Source organism: Notothenia rossii, assembly GCF_949606895.1.
Source record: "Notothenia rossii genome assembly, chromosome: 6".
Classification (NCBI taxonomy): Eukaryota; Metazoa; Chordata; class Actinopteri; order Perciformes; family Nototheniidae; genus Notothenia; species Notothenia rossii.
Window position 1 is genome coordinate 60,813,314 of NC_136909.1, and position 12,486 is coordinate 60,825,799.

Sequence of the window (12,486 nt, forward strand, 5' to 3'; positions counted from 1 at the left end):
GTGAAAAGTAACTTACAATTCTACCCTTGGTATACGCTCAGTATATCACGGCTAAGAACCAATCAGATTGCTTGATTTGACTTGTCCGTTTTATAAATATATATATATAGATAGATAGATAGATAGATAGATAGGCAGATAGATAGTTATAGAGATATATATAGATATAGAGAGACAGATTTGCGCCCTAAACAAAACACAAGCGTTTAAATCAGCACCGGTAGCGATATTTTATACTTCATGCTATCTGCACAAACTATATCATATGAAAAGCCGAGAGTCCACAGATAGTATTGGTATAAATGTCATCCCTGTGCGATCAAAACTCACTGTTTCACATGATAAATAAAAGCCCGTTGGCGGTTTTAGGTATACAGCGACCTCTGGCGGTTCTAGTGTTTAAGGGTGTGGCGTAATAAATGGGGACTCATCAGATTGAACGTCCATGGGGTGAGGTAAATGTGTATTTGTCTGTATCTAGTGGCAGTTGTTTGCTTAGAGATTGTTGTGATTTAATGTGTGGGTGTTGCTCTTTGTTTAGTTGATTGTTTCACCAGCCTGCAATTTCAGTTTTGAGCACCCTGACTAGTTACTCAGTCACCGGGCAGGTTTAAAGATATTGCCACATTTTAGTTTTGCCTTTCTTATTTTTGGTGTTAATCCTGAGAGGGGGCACAGTATGTGGCTGTCGGCTATATCTATGGTCTTCGGTGATGCACTAGATTCAGCGTTAAAGTCGCTTCGCTCATATAATGAGAAGAAACATGTGTCACGAGGAGTAGTTATGTTATGTAGCCACTGAAGTTAAACTTTCAACCACTAGATGACGACATATTGCTTTCCTTATTTAAAGACATTCCCTACCTGAAATAACTGCTTTCATCTTTGTGTCTTCTTTGTTTTTCCTTATTTAACTAGTTGTACAATGGACTACACACAAATAAGTTATCATTGTAATAATAATAATAAAGCTTTATTTGTATAGCATAGCAGGTGCAGCTCGAAGTGTTTTAACACAATTGCCCACATCACAAATTAAAACTGAGAACAAGAAATCCCCTTCAGATCAGACGGTGAGACCTTTTTGGAAATATGCGACATAGTAAAAATAATATAACATTTTAACAGTTTGAGAGACACAAGGAGGTCAAAGGTATGAAAATAAAATAAAAAATAAATAAATAATGATCCCTCGGACAGATAAAGGAAGACATCATACATAATGAAATGATCAACAAATTAATAAAATACATATAATAACAATGTAATTTGAATTAAGATTAAAATATGAAAAGACTAACTTGAAATGTTGTAAATAAATCTTTTGAATAAATTATATAAGGAAAAAACCTATAAAATAAATAAAACACTATAACAATAAATACATAATAAAGAGTTAAAGACCATTTAAAAGGGGGGTGTTGCTAATTAAAAGCTAACCCCAAAAGATGTGCCTTTTAGCTGTTGTCTGAATATTATTTTAATAATTGTAAAATAAAACCCCCAAAGCAGGAAGTTCCTCCCACTCGGCTAAAGCAGTCTACAAGGACATCAGGCCTTCAGGCTTCCAGAAAGTGTTCAGAGAGCCCTCGGTTATATGTTCCTCGTGTTTGCTTGTTGAAAGGGGAACTGAGTTGGGAAGGGACTTTCATGGGACTCACTGTGCTCCTCCTACTATTATAAATCATTACCCACTACTTCTGTAAATCACTCTGAAACAGACAGTGAGCGGGTCAGAGCGCCAGAGAACCTCAAGCACAATGGAGGAACCAATTGGCAGATTAACCCCGAAGAAGGTTGCAATAGTTGGCGGAGGGTTGGTAAGAAAACAAAACAAAAGTGTAATATTGAACTATTTTAGTCCTAGATCTTGTCATTTAATCTCATGACTGAATTTGGTGTCTGTCTTCCTTCAAAGTGAGTAGGTAATCAGTATTCTTATTCTGATTTTGAAATTGAAAGAAGCAGATAAGACATTTCTTATTTGCATTTACCAATGTGGAAAAAAGGAAACAAGTTACCAAAAGAGTGTGTAGTATGACTATGCAGCATATAGTGTTAATATCATTTAGTAAAGAGATAATTATTTCTGTATGACAGTATAAAGCACTGTGATTGTACAGATTTAAACAGGTAAATGTTTAACTTGTGATATCAGGCTGTATAAATCAAATGTGATTGATTGATTTTGGCGAGATGTCTGTCCTTCACCCCTCAGGTTGGGGCGCTGAACGCCTGCTACTTCGCCAAAAGAGGCTTTGATGTGGAAGTCTTTGAAACTCGGGAAGGTAGTGTTCAAATAACATCTTCAATCAATGCCCTCTTTGAGGAATAACCCATGAATCAACATTATATTAATCAATATCCACACCAAATCAGAGCCTTTTCAACTGATAACCACACATTTACTAAAGTAAGATTAACACTTTGTCTGATTCTGCTCAGATATCCGACAAGCCAAAGTGGTGAAGGGAAGAAGCATCAACCTGGCTCTGTCTCACAGGGGCCGCCAAGCACTGAAGCATGTTGGGATGGAGGACAAGGTATGTTGGTCAAAACACTGTTTATCTAATATTGTGGAAACTAGATAAGATTGCTCTCAAGGCTGCAGGGGCATAGGGACCGGAGTTTTGGTATTGGAAGAAACAAATACTTGTGGAGGTTATTTACAAGCATGGGGAGTAACGGATCACATGTAATTAGGATTTCAAAAAAGGCAACTGTTTTCCCTTATAGTTACATAAAAGGATCAGATGTTGTCTCTTCTCTGTCAGCTGTACTGTTCTGTAGGCTAATACTTTAAGTGTGAATCTATACGCCTACTGCCTGAATCTGCTTTATGGTTTTCACTTTCTTTGCTTTATTTGTTCTGTTTTTAATTCAGCAGGTGAACTTGTATGTTCATAAAATAGTGTGTGTGAGCTTAACTGGGTGTATTAAACTAAAACGGAGCTGTTTCTGTCAGCTCAGATTTTATTTCTGCTTTTTTAAACTGTAGTATGTGCTCATGTGTTTCAGTGTTGGTGTATTGACTACTGCCTGCATATGCTGAATGAAAGGCAGCTTTACTATAAATAAAATCTCTGAGCAGACGACACATTTTTGGTCCTAAATATCTTGGTTTCTTCTTTTCTAAGGTCACATTGTTCTGTTAAAAAACATCTTGATTGATCATCTTGACCATTGATCTTTCTGTTCTTATTAGCTGGGCCTCAGGGAGTCTGTCCACCAGGCTTTACTCAAGATGGTTTATTCCGGCTTCAGGAGTCCTTTTTTTGGTCTGTTTGCTACACTGAGCATGTTATGCAAGCTTGAGATGAGAACTCTGCATCAGAAACAAGCCTTTTTCTTCACACTTGCATGACTTTTCAGCATGACACAACAAGGCTTGTTTTAAAATGTTGGGGGCAGAGAGTTGACATTTACTTAGCAAGACAGCTTATGTAGAATTACAAAAACATAATTATTTATCCTACAATAGTGTAATTTAAAAGTTTGACCCATGTGTATTTATCATTTTTCCTCAGATTGTCTCCCAGGGGATCCCCATGCATGCGAGAATGATCCATTCCACAAGTGGGAAACAGTCCCCGATCCCTTATGGAAAGAAAGGCCAGGTAAGTCTTTGCTAGAGTGTAAACATTATGCAACACCCGGAAAGAGGCAGAATCACTGAAGATAGTTTATACCCCCTGCCAAATGTAGGACTCAAGTCATTCACAGATAAAAATGCCCATTTTATAATAATAACAACAGACTAAAAACACACAACAATGTCATTAATGTTTTGGTTGAACCTTTCTCAAAGTCTCACTGAGATTCATTTAAGTTTTTACAAGCGGAAGTGGTAGAAGTACTCAGATCTTGTACTTGAGTAAAAGTGGAAGTATCAGAGTGTAGGAATACTCTGTTACAAGTAAAAGTTCTGCAATCAAAATGTTACTCAAGTTGAAAAGTATGATCATCAAAATATAGTGAAAGTAGCCACAGTAAAAGTAGTGATTGTGCAGATTGGTCCATTTCAGAATAATATATATGATATGTTTTATAATGATTGATCATGAAAGTGTTCTCAAAGCTGGTAAAGGTGCAACTAGTTTGAATGACTTTGTATACTGCAGGGTTACCCTGCCAGGGTAGCTTGTGGATTTACTCCAGGTGGAACTAAAGTCTGATTTAACACTTGATTATATTTCACATCATTCATCTGTAAAGTAACTAAAGGGATTAAGCACATGTAGTGGAGTAAAAGTACAACAATTACCTCTGAATTGTAGTCGAGTAGAAGAACAAAGTTGCAAAAAATTGAAATGCTCAAGTAAAGCACCTTAATATTGTACTCAAGTATAGTACTTGAGTAAATATACTTAGTTATTTTACACCGCTGTTTACAAGAGAGTCCTGGCCAAGATAGGCAGCAGCAGAGTGACAGACAACATATGAAAAACAAGTAAAGAGAACATATCATGATCACAGTCAGAAACACCATCATACAAAGCGTCTACAGAGCTGCTGTTTCTCGGTCATTCAGAAGCACTTTAAATCTGTTTAGAGGAGCAGCTCCCGGAGTTTCAGATCATATTTCCGCTGGTTCAAGGCAACAGGAGCAGCAGAACTAAACTCCCTTTGCCCAGCTCAGTGTGGACTATTAGAACAGTTATTCAAAACATGTCCTGTCCTGTAAGATAGAAGAATAACACCAAGAATAACACTGGGAATTACACCAAGAATAGCCCTATAAATTAGGATATGCCAATGTTTCAGTCTACGGGTGGTAAGCGCAAACCATCTAACCCGAGCACACAAGGAGCTAAGTTGTGTTCAAGGGGTTCTATGGTTAGTTATAAATGTCTGTGGTAAATGTATCCAAAGAGTTTAGGCCTTTAGAATATTCATTCATACATACATTGCCATAGTCCAACACAGACATAAAGGTTAGTCCTATATACTAAACCTATTAGTCAATACCATATCTTAGTAGATTTGATTGTTATTTACATGGTAATGAGGTATTACTATATCTTGTCATTTTGACTTTCTGGTAAATAAGGCCTACAACTTGATCCCATTTCTGCCTATAATAGACTATTAGTATGAGAGGGAAAGATACCATAACATTTCTTATTATTTGTCTAAAGTCTAGGACTTTCCGAAAGTATGTCACAGTAAAAGTTTGACAACTTTAGATCATAAGTTTAAATGTCACAGTTGTGTTTGTGTAGCTGTGGTGGAGTTGTATTTAATGCAGATTGTTTTCCTTTCAGTTCATCCTGTCAGTTGACCGAGCCAACCTGAACAAAGAGCTGCTAACCGGTAAGAACATTACGTGTTTGTTTCTATTATTGTTTCCATTGCAACACAATGTCAGAAGATGTGTGCTGAAATTACCCAATTATAGCCTAACTGAAATGATAATTTAACATACAATAATGCACATTGTCTAAAAGAAAATGCTAACTTTGTTAAGGACATTCTCAGCCATCTGACAGCAATGTATTGTCTCTCCCATGTGGGAAAAAAAAAACGAGTCACTTTTACGTCAAAGTTACGAAAGCAATCCTACCGACATTTTTGTTACACTTCCAACTCGTATTACAAATATTTTGAGATTAGATTAAGATATAGTTAGCAGCATTAGGACAAGGTGACACTTGTACAAAGAAGGAGCAAAAGAGAAAAGTCTTCTTTTAATTTGTCTACCTTCTAAAAGCTTGCCGATGGAGCACAGCAAAAGAGTCAATTTAATGTTATCGAGCAGATTTTTACATTTTAGTTCAACTTAAAAAAGACTTTAGCTTCACTTTGTGACTAGGACAAAAAAAGGTTTAAAATATTAAAAAAGGAGATTCTCTCTTCATATTTATCAGCCATGTGCTTATGTTAGTAGTAGGGATAGGCGTTTGTCTTTTGGATAATGGGCCATTGAACAAGTGGGCAGTCAGTTCAATCCGACTGTTGTTGGACAAAATGTGTAGTCAAAACAATAGGCAATGTTACAATTATGTTCAACAGGCACAATCCGAGAGATGGCTAAGCCTGAGTTTGGACTTAGTTGGTTGGTTCCGCTCAGGAGCAGGGTTCTAAAAAGGATCAAATTTGCCATTGTGAAATTGGGCTGAAGTTCTCAATGGACTTTGGAATTCCTCAAAGTAAACATTGTTGCAACAGGCATTACATCCAGGACCAGGATAAGTGCAGTTTAAACCTTATAGTTTTGAGTTAAGTTTAACCCTGGGTTAACCAGAATGAACAAATTAAACATTGATTTTAATTAAATGTATTATGTCAACAAGTTCCACATAATTGTTATTGGTTAGTTTAAAGCAATAATATTAAGTTTAAGCTATTGTTTTGTATTCAAACAAAATCTTATTGCTTTCAACTAACCTCATACAGTTACGTGTTATCTGTTCACATAATACATTTATCGAAGTCAACGGTTCAATTATTTTTGAGCGTACACCCTAAAAAGTGAAACATTTACTTTAATTAAATGTATTATGTCAACAAATTCCACATAACTGCATTAGGTTAGTTGAAAGAAAAAATATTAAGTTGAACCTAATGCAGTTGTTGACATAATTCATCTAGTTAAAGTCAACATTTCAGTTTTTTTGTGTAAGAATACTCTATTAATACATATCCTTAAATTCTCTGAAAGCCTTGATTAAACCCTCAATGTATTCTTTATTCATAAACTGTGTATTTCACTCCAAATGAAATGACAAACCCTTCCCTATAACACGAATTGTACATTAGATCGATAACCAGCGAGATGAGCCTAATCGACTGCAGATCCTCTCTGTAGAATTACGTCTGGGATTTGTTATTCTTTCTACCCTTAAGGGATTGTGCCTTATATTAAATGAAGTGACTCAGTATGCGCTTGGAGATAAAGTGTGACAGCCAGAGTCTGACTTTAATTACGTGTGCTGATTGTAAAGACATGTTTTTTATCAGGGCCAATCCAGACTCCTGGAGTGAAGAGGAGATTTTGACAACCTAATCATGGGTTTTTAACAAATGAATACACACTGACTGTTCTGTTTAGGCTCTTGTTATCAGTTTGAGGTCATTCCACTTCATTGATGTGCTGACGGTCTGTGTCCTTACTGCACTTTACTAGAATTTGAAGGCTCTTTGTGCTTTTTCACGAGATATTTTCTGTCTTATTAACCTGCTGGTGTTATGACATGCTTTCGTCTGTGATATAAGCTCCTTTTTGTAACATGTTTATCCGACAGAGGCAGAGGCATATCCAAACATGAAGATGAACTTTGATCATAAGCTCAAGGATTGGAATCCTGAAACAGGGCTAATGACCTTTACCAGGTAAATAATTACCAATAGCAAACATGGAGTAATCTGGGAGGACATCTTTATTCATCCATGTCTCCTGTGTGTTACATGTTAACGTATGTTGCCTTGTCACATTCTGAGGTTGTGATACCCCAGCTAGAAAAGTTTAGTTCTAAAAACATTCTGAGAATGTTACAGTCATTATTCTAGGAAGGTTTTCAGCGGGAAGTTTTTGTTTGGTTCGCAGAACGTTCTTCTGAAAGGTAGGATAACGTTCCCTAAAAACATTCTTAAAATGTTTGTTGATAACATTGTTAGAACATTATGCCCTACTATAATTAAAGTGTTTTCAGCGGGAGGTTTTATTTTGGTTTCCAGAATGTTCTTCTGAAAGGTAGGAAAACGTTCTTTAAAAACATTCTTAAAATGTTTGGTAATAACCTTCCTAAAATGTTTTTGATAAAATTGTTAGAACATTATGCCCTACTGTTCTTAAAACGTTTTTAGCAGAAGCTTTTATTTTGGTTCACAGAATGTTCTTCTGAAGGGTAGGATAACGTTCTCTAAAAACATTCTTAAAATGTTTTTGATAACATTGTGCCCTACTGTTCTTAAAACATTTTCAGCTGCAAGTTAGAGAAGGATAACATGGTTTATATTAAAACAATCATGCAAATGTTCTGTGCTAACAATTTACTAAAATATGTTACATTATTAGAACTTAAAGACATAATATTCCTGTAATTGTTCAACTCAAAATTCCTGGGTAAGTGGACTGACCACTGTGGTCATTAGGATGATTATGATAGTTTACTTAACTATTGGAATTTGACTATTAACACATGTAAAAGGATGACACGGAATCAGTTGGTGAAAGTAACATTTGTTTATTAGAAAAGGGGAGCTGGGAGTCGAGGTTGGTTATGGCGGCAGTGGGAAACAGTTGTTCCAGGGTTGGTAGAGAGGCCTGGCTGGTCTTGGGAGTGTAGAAGTCCTTGGATTCCTCCTGGGAGAGGCAAAAGCAGGCAAAGTTGTCAAAGAGTACGCTGGTAAAAAGCTAGAGCGGCACGCAACAAACCGTTCACGGCAACAATCCGGCAGGGAATGAGTGCAGGCTGCAGGCTTTCATAGTGTGGCTTATGAGCATGTTGCAGGTGTGGTTGATTGGAGATTGCTCCCAGCCGTGTAGAGCAGACCAGCAGGCAGGTGGGGGGGGGGTCACTAACCCACTAACAGGGGTTTAAGGGACGGGCAGTGATAGTCGGTCCGTTCTTCTATATGTCTGTCTTTGGTTTTCTAAGTGTTATTCGATCCATATGACAATAGACGTATGTGCATAAACAACAAAAACACTTGGGGTATAATGTTCGAACAATGTTATCACCAAACATTTTAGAGAACGTTATCCTACCTTTCAGAAGTACATTCTAGGAACCAAAATAAAATGTCTCGATGAAACCATTCCTAGAACAATGAATGGTAACATTCTCAGAATGTTTTTAGAACCAAAAATGTCTAGCTCGGAACTCAGACATGCCTACGCAAACATGCAATATCATGAATTACGTGCTTGTTTTTTTCTAAAAAGGAAAATGTGGTGACATCAGATTTCTTTTAAACATCCTTTTCAAACAAATGCAACAAGTTTGTTTTTTAAAGCGCACTACAAATAAATCTGACGTTGACCAAGACCTTGTTAATATTTCGCATCACAGGAACATTTTATAAAAAAATAATAACCTCCTGAAAACATTATCCAAATGTTGCTTTCAAAATGTTCTTCTTTGGTTATCATGTAACATTGAGGGAATGTTTTATAAAAGAACATCTGTAATGTGTTACCTCAACAGGAACATTTTATAAAACACTTTGTCATCTCAGGCCTCAATAACATCCTGACAATATTTTCAGAATGTTGCTTGGAGAATGTTCTTCATTTGTTATCATGTAATATTGAGGGAACATTTTATAAAGAACATCTTTAATGTGTTGCCCCAAGAACGTCCAAAACACATCCTTAGAATGTTGCAGGCAAAACGTTCCACCTTTGTTAACACATCACATTAAAGGAACATTTTATAAAAATCTCAGGCCTCAATAACATCCTCAAAACATCCTCTGAATGTTGCAGTTAAAACGTTATGTCTTAGTTAACCTTAAACCTTATAGGAACATTATTTGAAAAAATAAACATCCTAAAAAGGTTCTTTGAACATCAGATTAAAACGTTTCTTTAAAACCTTATTAGAACCAATAGGTAGGGGAGACCAGTGACAGTTGCAACACTTTTGTTTTTTTCCCCCAATAAGTAAAAAAATGTTTACAATAGGATAGCCATTTTGCTATATTATACATTATCAATATGTCATCTACTGAAACAATGTATTTACGATGTTTTTATGAAATGAGTACAGGTTGGAAAAGGTATTTAAAAAAACAAAACTCAACTCTTACAACCGTCCTTGTGTACAGGGACAGTTGTAACACATGCCAGGGATGGTTGTAACATGTTAATAATCGTTACCTTTTTTCACACTACATGACAACAAATAGGGAAAGCTGTCAAATTCTAAGGCAACAAGATTTGAATGGGGTTTCACACATCCTCCAACAAACAATGAACAATGAACAGGATAACAGATAACACACACAGCATTATCCTCTGTGAAGGATTAAACTGTTCTCTGAGAGGTGCTTCTACCTCAATTATGTAGACCTACCTCCTTTGAGCTGACACCATAATATAAATCAGCTGCCTCCATCAGATAGTCTCTCAAAAGCATCTCCTGCTCTGTTGAGAACACCTTCTTTGATGTCCAGTAGCCTACTCTTGGGGGTGTTTGTGATCCCTGACTCTCCAACCTCAGCCTCTTTGTATGGAACCGGTACAGGGTCACATGGCATATATCCAGGGACTTTGCCACTTCCCTGAATGATTTGCCCTTCTCAACTTCATTTGAGGCCCTCTGCAGCAGAGCAAGTGGCACTCCCCTGTCTGTCTTTCTGACATTTGGCATACTGTAAACACACACACACTCTTTAGGCCTAATGTACAGTATTTTATTCTGTTTATTTTTACAGGGACAATGCACACCAATCAACAATAAAACTGTATGCTTGAATGAACAATTGATCATTCAAGCAAATTAGCCATCATTGTAAATGATGTGTTACAACTGTCCCGTTACAACCGTCCCAGGACCACCAGTAATTTTTAACCCCCTGTGAACCTGCCTGATTGCTAGCTTGACCCATATTTAGCTAGTTATATTTGTAGCTTACAAAACAGTGATTCTAATAATACTAGTTTGGATTCCTAGACATTTGAACTCAAGACAGTATCCAAAAAATACATCATATCATTTTAGTTAATATTTTACCTCAGAAACACACTTTTGCTGATATGTTACGCGAGAAATTCAAACGTGGCTCCTTTTTTTCTCAACGATCTTACCATCTAACTGCGGATGTGCAGAGTGAGTTTCATCACTCTAGCTTGTTTGTGATTGGAGATATTGAAGGTGTTACAACTGACCTGTGTTACAACTGTCCTTGGTCTCCCCTAACGTTAGCCAAAGTTGTGAGAACGTTCTCCGCTAGCTGGGACACTTCTTGCCTTTGAAGCTGCTCTGCATGACCTTTCATTAGCTCTGTAATTGGTAGTCCTTGAGCTAAATGTCACAAATGTTTTGCAACCCAATTAACAATTGGAAATTAGCATGCAGTGAAACACCAATTGCTTAGTCTGATCAAAGAGTTTCAATTACATTCAGAGTTATCTAAAATGTGTCAAAATGCATTGAATGTTAATGTTTTCATTTCTATTTATTTTTATATCTTCATGCCTGGTAATTCAACCTATTTTAAAAATGTCGGTTAGAATGAGTCACTCTGCATTTATTGCTAAAATTTAAAAATTAAATTCACTTTAAATTTGTTGAGTGTGCTAAGAATTAAAATGTCATCCTGGAGTGCACTTGACACTTATGTATATACTTAATAAAACAGTGTTTTAATTTCAATAAAACATTGCAACATTGCACAGGCAGTGTGTTTGCATGTGGGGATAGGAACACACCCCTTTGCCTTTTGTTTTCTCCACTGGAAATGCAACCTAAACAGCACTGCATCACATACATGTTACATTACCACCATATGCTTAACTGTCCTCACCCCATCTCACCTGTATTGACATGATGTGTGAAAAGGCGCAAGAAGGAAATGTGTGAATAGTGAGAATCAATAGCGGTACATTGAAGTTAAGTTGTCTTGTTTCTGCTTCATTCCTCAGGTTGGATGGGTCCCGTGATCAGATCCAGGCTGACCTGATTGTAGGCTGTGATGGAGCGTTCTCCGCCATCCGCAAGCAGTTCCTCCGCCGCAGCCGCTTCAACTACAGCCAGACCTACATCCCCCACGGATACATGGAGCTCACCATGCCGCCCGTCAACGGAGAGGTCAGTCAGTCCTCTGCAGGGTCGGGGGGGGGGGTTACTCTAAAACTGTGTCAGTGTTTCCCCTACCATTGTCTCGGAGGGGCGCTGCGCCCCGCCAAGGGATCCCCGCGCCCCCCCTGAAATTCAAACCTAGGGGAAACACTGTGTGTACAATTACCAGTTACCTGTAAAAATGGTCAGGGGTAGACATTAAGGGTAGACATTATCACTGGCCCCACCATTGTAACCACTGGCCCGGAGCATTCGTCCAAAGAAAATCGACTAATAATGAAAAAAATGAACACATTTGTTGCAATAGTAATTTATGCACTAACTACATTACTACTTGTACTACAACATTTGAATCATCAGTTCTTCCTCATATTCCTCAATTGTTCATATTTGGTTTATTAAAATAATGATATTGTGGTCATTGTTAACAAATGTCTGCTATTATTATGAGTATTATTATTTATATAATGCGCTTTCTGCCTTCCTGTCATCAGGAGTTATAAATGTAATGGCTATGTAGTAGATTTGATTAGAACCTTCATTATCCTAAACTGCTGGGACATTTCCCTATAGCCAATACCTTTATATTTTCTACTCTTCACTTAGTTGTCAGCATAGGTCGGCATTGATGTACAGAGCCGACTAAAGAAGACCTTGTTTATATTGGCATCATATTGAGAGGTGCAGTGACGCGTCCTGAAACCAGGAAGGAAGCTGCTGGTTCCCTCCACAAAAAGCA

At 37.2% G+C, this 12,486-nt stretch overlaps 1 protein-coding gene across 1 annotated transcript in view; it reads left to right on the top strand.

Moving 5' to 3' along the window:
• Positions 1-403: 403 nt before the first annotated feature.
• Positions 404-12,486, top strand: part of kmo (kynurenine 3-monooxygenase) — a 42,165-nt gene continuing 30,082 nt past the window's right edge. The window contains exons 1-8 of the mRNA XM_079690995.1: positions 404-455; positions 1,722-1,820; positions 2,219-2,288; positions 2,446-2,543; positions 3,528-3,617; positions 5,265-5,313; positions 7,245-7,332; positions 11,591-11,756. Coding sequence (XP_079547121.1) covers positions 420-455; positions 1,722-1,820; positions 2,219-2,288; positions 2,446-2,543; positions 3,528-3,617; positions 5,265-5,313; positions 7,245-7,332; positions 11,591-11,756 — 696 coding nt within the window. The 5' untranslated portion in view covers positions 404-419. The remainder of the gene's footprint in view (positions 456-1,721; positions 1,821-2,218; positions 2,289-2,445; positions 2,544-3,527; positions 3,618-5,264; positions 5,314-7,244; positions 7,333-11,590; positions 11,757-12,486) is intronic.